This window comes from Canis lupus, chromosome 11 (genome assembly GCF_048164855.1).
Source record: "Canis lupus baileyi chromosome 11, mCanLup2.hap1, whole genome shotgun sequence".
In the NCBI taxonomy this organism is placed as follows: Eukaryota; Metazoa; Chordata; class Mammalia; order Carnivora; family Canidae; genus Canis; species Canis lupus.
The window spans coordinates 19,408,955-19,427,244 of NC_132848.1; the positions used below are offsets into that span (position 1 = coordinate 19,408,955).

General features: G+C 59.9%; 2 protein-coding genes across 12 annotated transcripts; one reads left to right on the forward strand and one right to left on the reverse strand.

The window, feature by feature from the left end:
• Positions 1-37: 37 nt before the first annotated feature.
• On the reverse strand, positions 38-11,737 carry NCAPH2 (non-SMC condensin II complex subunit H2). 10 transcript variants are annotated; one of them, XR_012039031.1, is made up of 20 exons: positions 11,505-11,737; positions 7,217-7,318; positions 4,894-4,949; positions 4,701-4,785; positions 4,555-4,623; positions 4,351-4,430; positions 4,127-4,260; positions 3,773-3,853; positions 3,265-3,386; positions 2,335-2,394; positions 1,951-2,017; positions 1,642-1,749; positions 1,494-1,547; positions 1,266-1,336; positions 1,092-1,185; positions 937-1,005; positions 793-848; positions 611-712; positions 369-538; positions 38-303 (listed from the first exon to the last, which is right to left on the reverse strand). XR_012039031.1 is itself a non-coding variant. In XM_072843378.1 (20 exons), the coding sequence occupies exons 1-20, from the start codon at positions 11,610-11,612 to the stop codon at positions 163-165; spliced, it is 1,806 nt and encodes a 601-aa protein (XP_072699479.1). In that variant the 5' UTR covers positions 11,613-11,737; the 3' UTR covers positions 38-162. The 10 variants fall into 10 exon arrangements, 8 of the variants coding, with proteins under 8 accessions (XP_072699479.1, XP_072699476.1, XP_072699482.1 ...); XR_012039030.1 differs by having other exon boundaries at positions 937-1,008; XM_072843378.1 differs by having other exon boundaries at positions 369-518; positions 3,773-3,850.
• A 234-nt stretch (positions 11,738-11,971) lies between these two features.
• On the forward strand, positions 11,972-16,356 carry LMF2 (lipase maturation factor 2). 2 transcript variants are annotated; one of them, XM_072843390.1, is made up of 14 exons: positions 11,972-12,128; positions 12,427-12,680; positions 12,800-12,828; positions 12,963-13,180; positions 13,253-13,431; positions 13,830-13,971; positions 14,090-14,227; positions 14,296-14,401; positions 14,475-14,571; positions 14,639-14,821; positions 14,933-15,101; positions 15,228-15,339; positions 15,420-15,516; positions 15,603-16,356. In XM_072843390.1, exons 1-14 carry the CDS (start codon positions 12,035-12,037, stop codon positions 15,903-15,905), a joined length of 2,121 nt encoding a protein of 706 aa, XP_072699491.1. In that variant the 5' UTR covers positions 11,972-12,034; the 3' UTR covers positions 15,906-16,356. The 2 variants fall into 2 exon arrangements, with proteins under 2 accessions (XP_072699491.1, XP_072699492.1); XM_072843391.1 differs by having other exon boundaries at positions 14,093-14,227.
• Positions 16,357-18,290: the final 1,934 nt, after the last annotated feature.

Consider the following 18,290-nt stretch of genomic DNA (forward strand, 5'->3'; position numbering starts at 1 on the left):
TCTCCCTGCAGAGCAGGACTTGACGGGTTTCTAAGGGTTAGGTGGGTGGTAACACCGTTTTATTGGGCTGAGCCAGCCAGGAAACAGGGTGGAGCGGGCAGATGGGTGCCCGGCACCCCTGGGGGAGCTCCAGAGCCCACTCCCAGCCTCAGTGCTCCCCACTCAGGGCTGGGCCATGGAGGGGGCAGTGTAGGTCTGGAAGCGCTTGTGGGCCCGCTGATGCGTGAGCAGTCTCAGGGACATGGTGTCCACGGCCGCCTCCAGCCCCGGCTGCTGGGTTATCTCCACCGTGTAGTCGTTGGCCTGTAGGGATGAGGTGTCAGCAGAAGCGGGGACCGGGTCCCTCCCAGGCTCCCCAGGCCACTCACCAGCTGCAGGGAGGCCAGCATGGAGCGGCACACCTCAAAGGCAGGCTGCCCAGCCACTAGCTCCGCGAAGGGACACCACTGGTTGAGCTGGCTGAACCTTGAGACCACCTGGTCCCCATAGGTATGGATGTCAAAGGGCACGTGCTGTTCCTACAAGGAGGGGCGAGATCCTGGGGCAAAACCAAAGCGGGGGTGGGGTGGGGTGTCCTGACTCGCAGCCAGAGCTCAGCTCGACCCCTCACCTGCTCCTGCAGCAGGGGCTGGATGGTGTCTTCCCACTCCCTGATGCGCTGGCTCAGCTCGGTCTCCTGGACGAACTTCTGAGAAGTGGCAATGAAGAGCTCCTGGAGGAGGACCAGGGAGCCGTCACCTTCCGTGCAGGGGCCCCTCCCCCAGCACCCCACCTGCTCTCACTCAGACATACCACATTCCTTCGGACCAGCTCCTCGTAGCTCAGGGATGCTGACATGGCCTCTGCTTCTGGAAAGCGGAAACTGTGAGCTGCAATGGCCACGAGCCATGCCCTTTCCTCCCTCCCCTGTTCTCCGGGACCCCCTCTCAGGCCTACCCAGGTCTGCAGCGGCCCCGGGCTGAGCCTCAGGAGGCTCTGCATACTCCTCAGGCTCTAGAAAGTCATCTGCTGGTAGACAAGAAGCCCCAGCTGGAGGCAGGTTGGCTGGCAGATGTGAATCCCTACCCTGGCCCATCCCAGTAGGCTCCCACCTGCTGTCCTCAGATCCTCCAGGGAATCCTCCAGGTTGTCGTCGTCCTCAGGCCATAGCCCCTCGTCAGGCCTCGGCAGCCACCGCTCACCCAACTGTGCAGAGAGCACCCATGAGGGGCACTGCTATCTCCCGGCAGGAGCCATGCGAGCTCCACACAGGGGCCAGTACCTACCTCCCTCCTCTGCAGCCGCCGGAGAGTCTCCAGCTGCTCCCTCACATGCTTCCAGTACAGGACCTCCATGTCTGTACACAACGGCCTTGTGAGAGGTGCTCCCGTGTCCTGCCCGGGCCCCCACCCCAGTCTCCCTAGAGCCTTGGGCACCCCCAGGCCCAGGGGAACCAGACAGATGACGCCACAGCACTTTACCTCTCGGGAGAGTGCACACAACCCTGACCTCACCTGCAAAAGACGGGCCCTTCCGCCGGGGCCTCCTGCTGTCGGCATGGTCAGCGTCTTCAAGAGAATTTGGTTGGCAGGAATGAGGCCGAGTCCCTGTAGGCTGTCCCCGGACCCTCCCACCCTGGCCCAGCCCCAGCCCACCACTCACAGGCAGCCAGGTACCACTGGTGAAAGTCCTGCAGCTTGGTGGCACCCTTCCTCTTGCGTTTCTGTCCTGGAACCTCCTCCACACGGGGGGGCACGGAGTAAGGCCTACCTGGGGGCAAACGACTATGTCTGGGGCACAACTTTGGGCCCTGGGGTAGGTTATGGCACCCACAGGCCCCAGGAACAGCTGCACAAGCACAGTTCCCACCCGGCTCCCAATGGGTACAAGCCCACCCTCATCAAATGCTAGTGCTCCAGAGAATACATCCACAGATGCCAGAGAGGTGTCCCCTTGCACCCACCCAATTACCTTTCTTGAAGGGCTTAGAGTCCAGGGAGTCAAAGGGATCCAGGCTCTGCCAGGGGTCTGGAGTCTCCTGAGCACAGAGCACAAGCAGACGTGGGGGGTGGGGAGCTAAGGATGTGCACCCTCCCCCCCAGAGCCCAGACACTGAGCACAAAGAGCCAGCCACATTCAGGACCTAATGGTGACACAGCAGGGAGGGAGGAGCCCCAGAGCGGCAGAAGAGCAGACTTAATTTCTGGAGAAAGGAAGATTCCTTGAGAAAGAGTCCACAGAAAGGGCCTCAGGCTAGGAGCTCAGGTTCTAAAAGCTGGAGGAGTTTGGGGGGAGGGGGGGGACAGTGGAGCTTCAAAGAACACCCTCCCTGGTCTGAGCCCCCATGCCCCTCACCTTCAGGGATGCTGGCTCCCGTCGCTCCCGCAGCACCCACCCACTGGGCTGGGCAGCACTCTGCAAAGAAACAGCTCCAGGGGGTCCCTCTCCTCCCCCTCCTCCTCCCTCTCCTCCCCTTCCTCTGGAGGAAGAGCCTGGCACCCAAGGCTTGGGCAACCAGCAGCTGTGCTCTGGCATCAGACGTCAAGAACCCTGCAGGGACCCTCTTAGGGTCCACAAAAACTCAAGAAAAAATTTTAGAAGAAAATACAAATAAATAAATAAATGGTTGTGAGGTACCTTTTTCTTTAAAATATACAAAAAAATCTTAAATGTCACGCATCTATCGATCAAAATTAACAAACGTTAACCTCTTTCTTATATGCATCAGAGTTTTTCTTCTAACAGATTTTTTTAGGGCAGCCCCGGTGGCCCAGTGGTTTGGTGCCGCCTTTGGCCCGAAGTGTGATCCTAGAGACCCGGGATCGAGTCCCATGTCAGGCTCCCTGTATGGAGCCTGCTTCTCTCCCACTGTCATGAATAAACAAATAAAATCTTTAAAAATAAATAAAAATAGATTTTTTAGCTCCAGGCCAAAACACAAAGGTGACCCATGAGGGTGGTGGGAAGCAGCAAAAGCCTTCAAGCCTGGCCCCTCCTGCCAGCCCGACCCCAGAAGAGTCAGCTTTGGAAACCAGCCACCATCCTAGGTGCCAGCCACAACAGCATAGGGCACAGGCCCTTGAACCCCAGCTCCTTGCTGAGGAGCAGCAGCTGTCCTGCTCAGAGAGAGGAAAGGCGTGCGGGGAACACCCCAAAGAGCTGGGGGTGAGGCCAGGTCTAAGGCTGTCTGGAGGGTGCCCAGACAGGACTGCATGGCCCACATGAGCGTGGGGACGCTTGCCTGGCTGACGGCTTGAGCTCTGCAGGCCTCAGTAGGGGTCCTACCTGCTGTGGGCTCCGGGGCTCCTGGGGGACCTCGGGGGCCATGGCCTCAGGGAGCTCTGCTGCCCCCTCTTCATCCTCATCCTCACCACCACCTGCAGGCAGCGGATCCTCTGGCGAGGTACCTGAGCAGGTGAGTAGAGAGCAGACAGCAGGTGGGAGGCTGCCTTGCCAACGCCCAGGAGAACCTGCAAGGCCACTCCTCACTCGGCTTCCTTCAGCTGACCCAGGGACTGCAGCAGGGCACTCCACACTCTTCTCGTCACACCGCTCTGTTCTGTTTGGCTCATTTTCCTTTATCAATTTTCCTCCTGAAACGCTCCCATCCGTGCTTACCAGGGGAGAAACAGTAGGCCCAAACCTCACAGGCCCAAGAATGGTCACAGGGCAGTCACGAGACCAAGACAGCACAGTGAGCCACGGCTGCTCCCCACACCTCACCCCTGGGGTGGCTGAGCACAGCGCACCCCTACCCACACCCTGCAAATGCAGCACCACGCTCCCTTCTCACCTGGCTCCGGGGAGATGCTGAGCACGGGGATTGGGCAGCACGCAGAGACTTCCATTGGCTGCTCCTCAGCCCTCTTAGCTTCTGGCAAAGAGGGGGATTGGGCAGGGTCAGCCCAACCCCTCCCCCAGGAGACCCCTCCCAGGGGCCCAGCAGAGCCAGGGCTCAGCGGGGAGAACAGAGACCTGGCCCAGGACCCAGGCACCCTGGGTTGAACCAGCTACAGGCAAAGGGGGCAAAGAGGATGTGCACCTTCAGACACATCCTCACAGCAGGTGCCCGGGGAGGGAGGTGGGACCAGAGCCGGCAGGCACAGGGGACCCCTCCTTCCCAAGCCCGCCACACCCAAGCCCTCACCCTCCTGGTTCCTCGGCAGCAGCGTCTCCGTGGGGGGTATGCCCACCAGCTCCAACATGAAGGCTCCTCTGGGGTGAGCGGTGCAGGTATTCATCCGGAAATCCTTCCGGCTGGCCAGGACTTCCCCCTGACAGCTGTGCTGGCAAAACACATCCACTGCAGAGACCCTTGCCCAGCAGCCTCTCCCCTTATCTGAGTCCCCTCAGCCAGGCTCAGGCCGATACCTGTACAGGGGGCTGACATTCTTCTCCACCTCATCAGGCGCCACAAGGGCCATGGGCAGGAGAGGGATGATGAGGATCTCCTGCATGGAGGCCAACAGTGGGTGAGCCACAGGTCCCGTGGGCTCCAGGTGGGGAACCCATATGGGATGATCCCTCCAACCCCTGTCAGCTAAGTGCAGCCCCTACAGAAGGAGGGGCACTCACACGGGGGGCCAGGTCACTCCTCAGATCCACGTTAGTGCGGGCGTCAGGGAGGTCATCCAGTGACAGGAACTATGCGGGGACAAGAGCTCAGGAGCAGCGCCAGGCAAGTGCACAGCGGGCAGCGGCCACACACCCAAGAATCTCACCTGGTCCTCTCCCTCCTGGGGAGCCATGGAGCTGGTGTCCCCATCGGCCCCGTGTTCCCGCACCGAGGAGAGCTGCTTGGCCCGCCTGAGAGAGAACCAGTGCATGGGTGTCTGGGAGGCTGCAGGGGCCTCCCACGCTGCACGCAGGGCAGACACATGGGCATCCGCCTCCTGGCTCACCACCAGTACTCACTTCTTGCCGGAGATGAAATCCAGAGCCTGGTAGACCAGCGAGTAGAGGTACTCCACCTGGTGACGAGAAGCGGACAGTGAGGAGCGGGAAGGAAAGCCGACCTCAATGCAACCTGGCCCTCCCCAAAGGCGGACACACACAGAAGCCCACCGTCCTCTCCAAAACTCCCAGCAGAGTTCTGCCAACGTCCACCTGACATGTCTCATCAGTGTGGTCCTCTCCCCTTCCTCTGGCCCCGCACGCCACACGAGTGGCTGCCTTCACACCCTACACACCAGCCCGCATGCGGTCCGCTGGCCCAGGTCCATGCTGCTCCCGCCCAGCACCCACAGCTGCCCCCTTTCCTCCTGCAGGTTTGGGCCACCACTGCCCCATCTCCAGAAGCCCCAGCCACAACCCGTGGGACCCCACCCCCACGGTGAGGGTCAGGACTTCCGAGATGCTGGCCAGGAGGCTGTGCACCTGTGCCCCCTCCAGGCCGTTCCCTCTGGGGTAACCGTGCCCAAGGACACAAGCAACTCTTCTTGGCCCTGCTTCTTTTTTTTCATGCCATAAGTTTGCATGAAATCCTTCTTTTATGCACAGAGCTCTGCACTAGACACTGGACACGATGGTGACCATGCGGATGGTGGTCCTTCGAACATGGGCCCCATTTATTTGGATTAATTTATAGTGACTTTGGTAAGTGTCCAGCACGTCTCAGGACTCGGGCTTCACCCCATCCAGTCTACCTGAACTACGTACCACCGCTGTTCCCGCTTCATAGAGAATGAGCAGAGAGGCGTTGCTAGTACTTACCATCTTTGACAGCCCAGGTCACAGGCCGTCTGCATTGTTTCAGGAAGTCCTCCTGGGTGGTGCTGACCCCCCACACCTTCCAGACTTTATTATTAACATGTCACTGCACTTGCTTTACAACACGCACATCTGTCACTGCACGTCTGTGCAGACGTTCCTTCTCAGGACACATGCAGGACATAGGAATCTGACTTAATGGGATTATCTAGGACAAAAGCCAATGAGATCTCAAACTATCTTAATAACTTCTGGTGCCCCCAGTAAAGCTACTGTGTCCTGTGCTGGTCAGGCCTGAATGCAGGTCGCTCGCCCCTCCCTAGCTGGGACCCATCACATACTTCTAAACACTCACCTCGTGCACCTTTCTCCCAGCCACTAAACCGCCAGTTCTGGACCAGTGCTGTCACGCACTTCTCCTTGCCCCTGCAGGAGGGACGGCTCAGCACGCTGGGGGAAGTCACGTAAGTGTGCCCCATGGCGCCCTCACAAACCACAGGATACGTGTAGCGTCCATCACGCTGCCCAGGCTGTCAGCCAGTCTGGTTCCCCTCAGGAGTATTCTGAACTTCCACCAAGTCTGCTGATTCTCAGCCACTGACTTCTATTCTCCGTTATGAATACTTGGGCACTAGGCAGGAACTCTGGGTCCACCTCCCCTACGTCACAACCCTGACTTCCGCCTCCAGACTCCTGAGAGGGGTCTTGGCAACCCACGGCCCTGACCGACTCCTCAGCTGTGGGGTCTTGCTTCCTCGGCCGCCCCACCTGCCCTTTCACCCTTCAGGTCCGTGCGGTTCAGTCCTGGCTGTCGCTGAGGATATTCTGACACCTGCCTGCTGCCCATTTCTGATCTCGCCAGTCCAGGCCGAGGCCCAGAGCGGGGCACGAGCTGGCTGGCTGCAGGACCACTGCTTGACTCACGCCCACCCTTGTCTCCTCTCCCAGTGGCCTCTCCCCACCCCACAGTCTGGCCCTCCTTTCAGTGAAACCCCTGCTGACCTTCCAATTACAGACCCGTAGACACCTGAATACCTGTCCTGTATGGGTCAATCCACTGAATTCAACAATTTTTTCCTTCCCCTTAAAATTCTCTACCGCTCTGACTTCAGGACATTTTCTTTTATCTTTCTCTGACTTCCTTCTGGTGGGCACTTCCTAAATACCGGTTTTTCTCAACATGTTCCCTTCATCCTGCTTCTCCTCTTACTCTACAATATGGTTTCTGGGCTTTAGGACTATTGACATTTTGGACGGGATGATTCTTTGTTGTGTGGGGGGGCTCTCCTGGACATTGCTGGACGTTTAGCATTAGCAGCAGACCCTGCAATTATAAATCTAAGATCGCTCCTTGATGATAATTGTTCGATTATAAGTGTGAGCTGTGTTAACAGGTGGGGAGGAGCAGGGGAGACCAGAGTGCTGGCGGGGCCAGGAAGAGAGGGTGAGCCTGCCACCCGTGCCAGCAGGACACAGCCTTGTCCCGGAAGATACTCGCATGTGACACCAACAGCCAGGCGGCACCCACCTTCTTACTGTAGACACAAGCAGAACCCTGGATCAACAGTGCTGCCTCCATGAAGTTCATTGTTGTTTTCCCTTCATCAAAGGAAATGCAGATCTGGTCCAACTGCAAGACACAACACCAGGGCCTTGGGGCAGCCAAAGTCTGCGTGCGTCTCCCCAGAGAGCCCACCCCACACCGGCCTGCAGTGCCTGCTCACCACACGGCACCCTTCAGCCCTGGCTCTGCTCTGGGCTCACTGGTTGTCCATTGTTTTATTTTTGGAGGCGAGAGGCCGAGGATTTCTCCTACCTCCTGTAATCTCTGAGACCGCGTTTTGGAAAAGGGAGGCCCCTAGAGCTGTGAGCCACAAACAACCGGAGCTGCACAGCAGTTCCCTTTGGGAGGCCCGGAGGCACTGCACACTGAGCCCCTCCAAGTCAAGGCCAGCTGGACAGAGTCGGGCAGGAGGAGCCCTCACCCTGGGAGTGCTGGGGAGGACACACACAGAACACTGGTGTCAATCCTTTGGGCAGAAACTAAGAGAACACTTCCAAATGAGTCCTTCCTCTGCAGCCCCTGGCCCCCCCTTGGCCCCTGAGCCCCAGCTCATATCACCTCTTGTCAGTGACCCGCAGGCCGTATGCCAACAATTCCCAAACCCGTCTACAGCAGTGCTGTCTCCTACACTGCAGCATGCGCCCAGAACCATCCCGAGACACCTCAAAGTCCCCTAACTCTATTTTCATACTTAACTCAGGGGCTCCCCACGCCTCAGCCCCCCTCCTGCACGCCTCTCAGCAAACAGCACTTGAAGCCCCAGCATGTTTTTTCAAACTCTTTGCCTTGGCTTTCCATCTGCCCTGCCGCCCACTCCCTGCCCTGCCCTGCCCAGTGTGAAGGCCTCCGCAGTGTGGCTCGCACACCCAGGGCTTCTCTCCACCTGTCAGGGCCAATTCCAGCCTTTACCCCGGCGCCTGATGCCGGGGTCAATAACTTTGATGAACAAAGTGCTAACATCAGTAGGTGCGCCTAAAAGACAGACACGCCCCAGGCAGATGAAGGAAGAGGCCTGGTAGGAAGACCAAGCTCGGCCACAAAGGCAGACCTGAGATTCAAATACTTAGGAACATGAGTATTATGCAAAGATGCCCGAAGCACAGGATAATGACCAAGGTTAGACATTAGGACCTGGGCACCAAAAGGAAAGGGGGAGTCTGGGAGGGTGCCACCAAGAGGCCACTTGTACCATTCCCATAGGATCCAGGGAGCTTCTCAGGCCAGTCTGAGCGAGCAGAACATTCTGGAAAGAAGTGAAGATAGCTTTCCCAAGGAGAGAGTATGAAGGCGAGGGCAGCTGAGCCACCCAGGCCCTGGGCTGAAGGGATGGCCCTTTCCTCCTCAGCCTACGCTCGCCCGCCCGCTCCCAGGACCTCATGGTCCACCTGCCTTCCGACAACTCCCGAATGCATACTCCAGGCAGAGCCTCCCGTCTCACCTAAAGCCATGGATCTAACTGCCTTCCTCAAACACCATTTGGACATCTTAGCTAAAACTCTTACTGGACAGGTCCGCGCTGAGCCTAGATACCACCCCAACCACCCGTCCATAAACCCGCAAGCCCCAGCTCCTTCCTGTGCTCTCTCACCTCCTGCACTCAATCCAGGCCATGCTCCCTGCCCTTCCCTGCTCCACTGACTGCCTGTCCGCTCCTCCCCACAGTGACCACCCATCTTGCTCAGCCAGCCCCACCTCTTGCCTGGGCCTCGGCACTAACTGGGCTCTTCCCATCCTTCACTCCCCTCCAATCTACTCTTCACAAGCAGGTGCTTGTCTGAAGATACAAGGCAGATGATGTCACTCCACTCAGAACCCTAATAGCTTTCTGCCACTCTTAAGAAAAAAACCCAGATCTGGGCAGCCCCAGTGGCTCAGTGGTTTAGCGCCACCTTCAGCTCAGGGCATGATCCTGGGGACCCCAGGATGGAGTCCCATGTCAGGCTCCCTGCATGGAGCCTGCTTCTCCCTCTGCCTGTGTCTCTGCCTCTCTCTCTCTCTCTCTCTCTCTCTGTCTTTTATGAATAAATAAAATCTGTAAGAAATATTTAAAATAAAATAAAGTCACTAAAACCTATATCCTTTAAAAAAAAAAAAAGAAAAGAAAAAACCCCGAATCCTAAAGAGAGCCTTGCTGCCCGCCCCCACCCACCTCGCTGTACGGGGTCACACGACTCCCTCCCCGGGTTGTCCACGGAGCCAAGCGCCTTCCTACCTCGGAACATTCTTCACCTTGACTAGCCAACCCCTTTTATCCCCAACAGTTAGGGCCCCCAGGTAAACTCTTTTTGGAACTCTCAACTCTTCTCTCAAATGTCTCATCAGTTTGTTTTGTTTTTGTTTTTGTCTCATCAGTTTTACACAAAGACACAGTGAGGAGACAGGTGGCCTCTGCTCTGCCACCTGTTAGCTAGGACGCTGAGCCCAAATCTTAACCTCTCGGCAGACCTATACCTGTTCCAAAACTCCACATAGCTACTAAATTAGGATCCATCCTCCCACAAGGGGATAGCAGGGACTACTGTTTGCTTGCCGCTATCATCTCACGATTTAACACGATTCTCGGCTCCGAAGACACTCAACAACCAGCTAAAAAATGGATGCAAGAGAATACCAATGTGGGATCCCCGGGTGGCGCAGCGGTTTGGCGCCTGCCTTTGGCCCGGGGCGTGATCCTGGAGACCCGGGATCGAATCCCACGTCGGGCTCCCGGTGCATGGAGCCTGCTTCTCCCTCTGCCTGTGTCTCTGCCTCTCTCTCTCTCTCTCTCTGTGTGACTATCATAAATAAATAAAAAAATTAAAAAAAAAAAAAAAAGAGAATACCAATGTGATATGATGTGCTAAAAAAAAAAAAAAACTTCCTGGCAGCTGCATGGAAAATGAAAGAAAAAAGACAAAACGGAAGCAGGGAAATTAAGACTTCAAAGGGTAGAGAAGGTCTGGAAGAGCAACACAAGCAGCATGAAGGGAGGGGCGCCTGGGTAGCTCCTGTCGATAAACCCTCTGCCTTCAGCTCAGGTAGTGATCTCCGGGTCCTGGGATCAACCCCCAGGTCGGGCTCCCTGCTCAGCAGCGGGGAGTCTGCTTCTCTCCCTGCTCTCTCAAATAAACAAATAAAACATTTTTAAAAAGAAACAAAGAAAGAAGCAGAAAGGGAGTTGACCAACTTAGGAAGTAGATTTACCAGGCATCACCAAGTCCAATGTGGAAACCTGGAATCCACAGCAGCCCCACGCAGCACTATCCTCTGAACTGTCGCAGCAGTCTGTGTCCAAGCAGAGGACGCTGACCAACAGGTCAAGCAGTCATTCAACAAACACTCATTCTGTGCCTGCTGTGTGCTGGGCACTCTACTATGCAGAAAGAACAGAGTACACACGTGGTTCCTACCCTCGTGGAACCTACATTCTAGAGCAAAAAGACCACAAACGACTGAACAGGCCAAATTGTGATAAACATTCTAGAGAATATAACTGACTACGACAGAACTGCTTTAGACAGCGAGCTGACATTTAAGCTGAGGCATAAAGGATGAGGGGATCCATCCTACAGGGAACCAGGCGGGCCGCCGGAGCTCACGGGTTGAGCGTCCGCCTCGGGCCCAGGTCACGATCCCCGGGTACTGGGACGCCGCCCACGTCCGGCTGCCGGCGCGCGAGAAGGCGGCCTCTCCTTCTGCCTCGGCCCCCCGCGCCTGCTCACGCTCCGTCTCTCGAATACATAAAATCTTTTTTTTAAAAAAAGCAAGAGCTCGGAATCCCTGGGTAGCGCAGCGGTTTAGCGCCTGCCTTTGGCCCAGGGCGCGATCCTGGAGACCCGGGATCGAGTCCCACGTCGGGCTCCCGGTGCATGGAGCCTGCTTCTCCGCCTCTCTCTCTCTCTCTGTCTGTGTGACTATCATAAATAAATAAAAATAAAAAAAAAAGCAAGAGCTCTGCGCCCGCGATCGGGCCCTCCCAAACACCCAAACGTGCACTATGCCGCGGTATCGGAGCGAGACGCCAGTCACCGCCGCCAACGCATCCCGCGGCTCCCAGGTGCGGTGCGGGCGGCTCCGCGCTACTTCAGGAGGGAGCGGCTTCGAGACGCAGGGTCAGAATTGGGAGAAAAACCAAATACTCGTATCCCGAGGACGAGGGCGGCGAGGGCGCGGACGGTCGCGCGAGGCGGGGTCGGGCCCACCCCACCCCCACGCCCCGGCGCCCGCCCGCGGCCCCGCCCGCCCCGCGCCCCTCCTCCGGGGCCGCGCTCACCTCCTCCAGATACTCGCCCAGCTGCGCCGCCACGTCCACCTCCCAGTTCTTGGTGAGGTCGCGGATGGGCTGCAGCAGGTGGGCGAAGCGCGCCTCCACGTCCTCCATGTCCGGGGGGGCCGCGGCGGCCCGCGGGGCGCAGGGCGGTCTTCGAGGGGAGCCAGCGTCCTCAGCCCGCCACCGCCTCTGGCGCCATTTTGCTGTTCCCGCCCCGGGAAAGGACGCAACACGCGACGCCGCGCGCACACCTATGACGACACGGCCTCAGCAGGCGCCCGAGAGCGCAGCGCGGGGGCGGGGGCGGGGGCGGGGGCGGGAGCGGGGCTTGTCTTTGCTTGTGGGCGTGGGCGGGGCTTGCTGTTTGCGGAAGGGCCGGGGGCGGGGCTTGCCGGGGGCGGGGCCTGCCGTTTGCGGGCGGGGGCGGGGCTGGGCTTGTCGTTGCTTGTGGGCGGGGCGGGGCTTGCCGTTGCCGCCGGACGGGCGGGGCGGGGCGTCCGGCGGGCGCGTCTGCAGCTGGCCGCGTAGCGGACATGGCGGCCTCCGGGCTCCCGCGGCGGCTGTTCCTCCAGGGCGTGGCCGCCGTCTACGCGTTGGCCTTCGCGTCTCTCTACACGCAGATCCCGGGTGAGGGCCCCGCGGGGACGCCCCCAGCCCGCTCCCTGAGTCCGCTCACTGCCCCGCCGACGCTCCGCCGGCCCGGGGGGAAGGGCGCGTGCGGTGACCCGCTTCCCAGAGGTCGCGGCCCCTGAGCGCGGTGGGCGCGCACCTGGTGGGCAGGTGGGAGAGCAGACGCGGGAGGCCCGGGTGAGCTCCGCCAGCGGGGGCGCTGGCCCGGGTCGCCGGCTGCGGCGGGTCCGCGGGGGGGGGGGGGTGCGGGCCCCGGCCGGCGCGCTGGGGGGGAGCCTGACGCGCCCTCCCGCAGGCCTGTACGGCGCCGAGGGCATCCTGCCTGCGCGGAGGACGCTGCGGCCGCAGGGCAAGGGGCGCTGGCGGCAGCTCTGGGAGACCCCGACGCTGCTGTGGGAGGCCCCGCAGCTGGGGCTGGACACCGCGCAGGGCCTGGAGCTGCTGAGCCTGCTGGGCGCCCTGCTGGCCCTGGGCGCGCTGCTGCTGCGCCCGCTGCGCAACCTCTTCGTCTACCTGCTGCTCTGGGCTGCCTACCTGTCGGCCTGCCAGGTAAGTGGGGCTGCCTGCTGCCACCCGCACCCATGTCAGGACCTCAGTCCCCCGTCCACCCTGGCCCCCGCCTGCCTCTGCAGACACCCCCTGCTCCCTGACAGCCTTTCTCCTTGCAGGTGGGCCAGGTGTTTCTTTACTTCCAGTGGTGAGTGACTTCGGTGTGGGGCTGCAGCAGGTGGGGCCGGGGAGGCGGGGGACGGTTGCCTCTCCAGGGAGGACCCTCGGAGGGGAGCAGCCTTGATGGGGAGGGGCCCTTTGTGCTCTTCCTTCTCCCCATAGGGATTCCCTACTGCTGGAGACTGGCTTCCTGGCCGTGCTGGTGGCCCCCCTGAGGCAGCCCCCCTGCCATAAGCAGACCCCCCAGGGCGGGCTGGCAGGGGCATCGCCCCATGAAGCCCTCCCCTTCTGGCTTGTGCGCTGGCTGCTGTTTCGCCTCATGTTTGCCTCGGGCGTGGTCAAGCTGACCAGCCGTTGCCCCGCGTGGTGGGGGCTTACTGGTGAGCGTCCCGTCCTGGACGTGGGACAGGGCTGGGGGTTGTCTCGTTCTGACCACCCCTTGTCACTTGCAGCCCTCACCTACCACTATGAGACCCAGTGCCTGCCCACGCCTGCCTCCTGGTTCGCCCACCACCTGCCTATCTGGCTGCACAAACTCAGTGTGGTGGCCACGTTCCTCATCGAGATTGCAGTCCCCCCACTGTTTTTTGCCCCCGTGCACCGCCTGCGCCTGGCAGCTTTCTACTCCCAGGTCAGTGGGGACCTCAGCCATCTGACGGGACATGGCCTTTGTGAGCGCTGCCCAGGGGGTCCTGCCGGGATTGGGTGGTTGCTGGGAGCACTCAAGGCCTCATGAGCAGGGAACAGGCTACCTCAGGGTATGAAGGCAAACCTGTGGGGCAGGGCTCAGCCTCACTGGGAGAAGTCAGGTTAGCAGAGGCTGCTGAGCCTGGGCTTTCTCCAGGTGACGGGGAGCCACAGAAGGTATGAGCAGGGAGTAAGGGACAGCTGGAGTGGGAGCATGACGGCCAGGGGGGTGACAGGGAGGGGATGTGATGCCTGCAAGAGAGGCCCAGGCACGGGGTGCAGAGGGACTTGGAAGGGCTGGAAGGGGGCGGGCCTTGGGAGTTAGCATGGGTCCTCCCCCAGGTTTTGTTGCAAGTCCTGATCATCATCACTGGCAACTATAACTTCTTCAATCTGCTCACCCTGGTGCTCACAACCGCCCTCCTGGACGATGGGAACTTCACTGCTGAGGCTGACAGCGGCCGCTGCAGAAAGACCCCCGCTTGTGAGTGCCAGCTTGTCCCGAACAGCCAGGCATCTTCAGCCCGACTGCCCACCAGCAAGTTTCCTGCCCTCCAACACTCGTCTAGTGACCCCAGCCCACCTGTGACTGTCTTGCTCAGCAGCCTGGCCCAGATCACTGCTGGCCCTGCTGGCCCTGCTCCTGGAATGTACCATCTACGGGCTGCTGGCCTATGGCACCGTGCGTTACTTCGGCCTGGAGGTTGACTGGGAGCAGCTTGCTGTTCACTCCACGACCAGTGAGTACCAGCTGGGGGGCCAGGGGCAGAGGCTGGACTGCCCTCCTCACACTCCTTTCTTTCTGCAGCCTTTACCTTCCACCAGTTTTCCCAGTGGCTGAAGATGGTGATTCTGCCCACCATGTGGCTGGGGGTGGCCTCCCTCGGCTGGGAACTGCTGACTGCCTTCTGGAGGTATGTGGTCCGAGGGGGTGGGGTAGAGCTATGCAGGGCAGGCCTGACGGCACTTGGGTCCCCCGCCCCCCAGGTGGACCCAGGTGCGAGGGTGGCTGAGGAAGTTCTGCACTGCAGTCCAGCTGTTCATCTTTGGCACTGCCACGGTGGCCTTGTTTGTGATCAGCCTGGTGGGTAGCACTCGGGGAGGGGGGTGGGGGCTGGAGGGACAGCACTGAGCTGCTGCCCTGTCTCCAGGTGCCATACTCCTACATAGAGCCCTCAACCCATGGGCGTCTCTGGACTGGTGCCCACCGCCTGTTTGGCACCGTGGAACACCTGCAGCTAGCTAACTCCTACGGCCTCTTCCGCCGGATGACCGGCCTGGGTGGGCGGCCCGAGGTGGTGCTGGAAGGCAGCTACGACGGGCAGCACTGGAAGGTAGACCCTGCCTCAGGCCCCCAGGGCAGGGAGGCACCCACGGAGGGAGGGAGGGAGGCAGAGAGGGTCCATCGGGTCCAGCAGGTCATGCTCACCTGTCGTGCCGGGCAGGAGATCGAGTTCATGTACAAGCCGGGGAACCTGAGCCGGCCGCCCCCCATTGTGGCACCCCACCAGCCCCGTCTCGACTGGCAGATGTGGTTCGCCGCTCTGGGCCCGCACTCGCACAGCCCCTGGTTCACGAGCCTGGTCCTGCGCCTGCTGCAGGGCAGGGAGCCTGGTGAGGCCCGGCAGATGGGGAGGCGGAGGGTCTTGGCAGGGTAGGCCCCAGGGGGAGCAGAGAGTGTGAGAAGGGGAGGCAGGGGCCGGGGGAGACAGGGCTGTGCTGACCTCTACTGCTCTGCAGTGATCCGCCTCATCCAGAACGACGTGGAGAAGTACCCCTTCCACAAGCAGCCGCCCACCTACGTGCGGGCTCAACGTTACAAGTACTGGTTCTCACATCCTGGAGAGCAGAGGTAAGGCTGGACACCGGGGTGAGGGGTGCTGGGGCCCGGGCTCAAGCGCCCCCCCCCCCGGACATACCGCCCTGTTGCAGCCAGTGGTGGCGACGCCAGTGGGTCGAGGAGTTCTTCCCCCCGGTGTCCTTAGGGGACCCCCTGCTGGACGCGCTGCTCAGACAGTTTGGCCTCCAGGTAGGAAGGCGTTAGTGGGGGGAGGTGGTGGGTGGTCCCCCCTCGGGGTTGGTCTCCATGGGCCTCTGTCAAACCTGCATCCACAGGACAAGAGCCCGCCCCGAGCCCGCAGCTCCGGCAACACCCTGGCCCAGGCCCTCCACTGGATACGGAAACAGCTGTCACCCCTGGAGGCTTCCACCCTGCTCTGGGGGCTCCTCGCCGCAGTGGGGGCCATCAGGGGCATGCAGGCCCTGCTGGGGCCCCGTCCCCCCCACGCCTCCCCTGTGGCCAAGGAGGAGAAGCACAGGCCAGCCCCTAAGAAGGACTGCGGGCCTGCCAGCAAAGCGGCCGCCCCCGCCCCTGACAACTGCAGCGGCAGCGCTCAGGCTCCTAGGAGGAAAAAGTAGCCACGTTCCGTCAGCCACATGTCCAGAGGGTCGGGTCCCCAGCGCGCCGCTGGCCTTCCGCGGCAAGACACATGCAGCCAGCGTGCCTTAGCCGACAGGTGCTGGGACAGGTGCAGGTTGGGGTGCGGTCCCCAAGGGCAGGCTTTGGCCGCCCTGCTGTGTGGAGGCCCCACCACCCCAACACCTGCGCGACCGGGGCCTTCCCCAGCCCACCCTCGGCCTCCACCACGAGGTGGGCAGGTGACCCAGCTGGGGGTCTTTCTCAGGACACTAACCAGGACTGTGGGAGGCCCTTTCCTTCTGGAGGGAGCCAGGTCTGATGCCCCCAGCCCCCACCCCTGCACTGGCCGGGCTGCGGCTGACCAGCTGAGGACGCAAGGGAGGAGGAGGGAAGACACCCTGAGCCCTGGGCATTGCGGCCCAGGATCAATAAAGGCAGCTCTGTGCTTGAGCACGCGTCTGCTGTCTTCTTCCACCTCACAGCCCTGAGAACACGGGCCGTCCCTGCCCCTGGCGGGGAACACAGCGCAGATGCTGTCCCGCTGACCGCTCCCTGGCTTCTGGGAGGCCTTGGTTCTCCCCGGCTTGACGTCCTGCATAAAACAGACATGAGGTTGAGCTCCAGCATGGCCCGGCCGGCCGGCCCGCCAGCGCTCACGGGATGTCCGCGAGGTGGCCGTGTGGGACTGTGGGACCCAGAGTGCCCGAGGCCTGGGAGCACCGGGACCCAGCCCCTTCCTTCTTTCCTGCCCCTGCCTCCTCGTCCCAGGAAGCGGCTGAAGGGTCAGAGCCCCGGAGCTCCCCGGGCAGGGCGGGCACCACAGGCGCCACATCGGGAGCATTGAGCGGCGGAGTGCTGGGGGGCGTGGGAGAGGAAGGAGAGCCCTGCAGAGGGGGAGGGAGGACCCACGACCCCCAGGAAGCAGCCTCGGGTCTGTCCGGGGGTCTGCGGCCAGGAGGGCACTGCCCTCGGAGGACCTGTGGCACAGCCTCCCCGGCCCACCTTGTGCTCTGATCCCGAGGGCCACTGGTCTTTCCCCATCGTGGCACTGAAAACCCTCCCCTCTGACCAGTTCAAACAGAACTCGTCGTGCGGCCTGTGCCCACGGCCACCGGTGGCCGACGTCCTGAGCTGCTGGTGCCTTCAAATGTGCTCTTTTTTTAAAACTTTTTTTTTTTTTTTAATTTTTATTTATTTATGATAGTCACAGAGAGAGAGAGAGAGAGAGAGAGGCAGAGTGTACACAGGCAGAGGGAGAAGCAGGCTCCATGCACCGGGAGCCCGACGTGGGATTCGATCCTGGGTCTCCAGGATCGCGCCCTGTGCCACAGGCAGGCGCCAAACCGCTGTGCCACCCAGGGATCCCTCAAATGTGCTCTTACGTCCAATGATCTGTACATTGATTTCCACTTGAATTCCAAATCCCACCAAGTGCTTAAAGCAGTTGTGTATTTAAAATTCAAAAACAAAACAAAAAAAAAATATTCAAAAACGTGTTGTTTGCCTTCAGGATTTTTTGGGATATGTGTGTCATGAAACACGTTATCTCCTGAAGATGAAAGTAATATGTTCACTGTGGAGAATATTGTTTTAAAAACACAGAAAGCAAAATAAAGCAAAGCGAGTTCTGTTTCTCCCGCTTTACACACACACTCATGGCAAGGAGGCATGCACACCAACGTTGGTTTTGTTTTATGGAACTGAATTCATACTATGTTTGAAGTTTTGATTCTTACTATTTTTATGCTTGTACAGCCCATGCTCATCAAGTGACTAAATGACTACTTCATCCATGATTTCTTCTAGGTTATTTATTCTATTTCACGTATAAGCGTGACAGTCTTCCCTGTTATTAGACTTTGGCAATAAAAAAAAAAAAAGCCACCTTATAGAGAACAGTGAAAATGCCAGGGTGAGGTGGTCTACAGTTTTGTTTTTTTTTTGTTTTTTTTAAGATTTTATTTATTTATCCGTGAGAGGCACAGAGGCAGAGGACAGGCCGGGGGAGAAGCAGGCTCCCTGTGGGAAGCCGGATGCGGGACTCGATCCCGGGACCCTGGGGTCACAGCCAACCACGGAGCCACCTGGGCGCCCCCTCCCCTGCTGCATCTTGACCCTCCTGAGTCCAGCTTGTTCTTCCGGCGAGTTTCCTATAGTAAGTTTTGCAAACTGGTGGAAAATCCTGCTTTTAAGCAGTGCCTTTTAAGCATCAGGCACGGCCTCGGCAGTCGGTACTGCACGGACCACAGTGAAGGACCCAAGCGCGGGCGTCTGCAGCTCTGCAGCTACCTTGTGATGGCCCTGATGGCCCCGCGTCCCGTACCCCCCGTCCCCACCACTGCCAGCCGAGGCCCACACCTGCAGCCTCCCCGCCAGGCCGCCCG

Bases quoted from the DNA above. Each gene is read 5' to 3' on its own strand.
- NCAPH2 (XM_072843373.1), bottom strand. From the start codon at position 11,612: ATGGAGGACGTGGAGGCGCGCTTCGCCCACCTGCTGCAGCCCATCCGC. The intron at 4,261-4,350 runs GTATCGGCCTGA...TTGCCAGCACAG, and splicing joins AATGTCAGCCCCCTGTACAG to CTGTCAGGGGGAAGTCCTGG. The intron at 1,750-1,950 runs GTAATTGGGTGG...GTTTGCCCCCAG, and splicing joins CTCTAAGCCCTTCAAGAAAG to GTAGGCCTTACTCCGTGCCC.
- LMF2 (XM_072843390.1), top strand. From the start codon at position 12,035: ATGGCGGCCTCCGGGCTCCCGCGGCGGCTGTTCCTCCAGGGCGTGGCC. The intron at 14,402-14,474 runs GTATGTGGTCCG...CCCGCCCCCCAG, and splicing joins CTGCTGACTGCCTTCTGGAG to GTGGACCCAGGTGCGAGGGT. The intron at 14,822-14,932 runs GTAGACCCTGCC...CGTGCCGGGCAG, and splicing joins ACGACGGGCAGCACTGGAAG to GAGATCGAGTTCATGTACAA.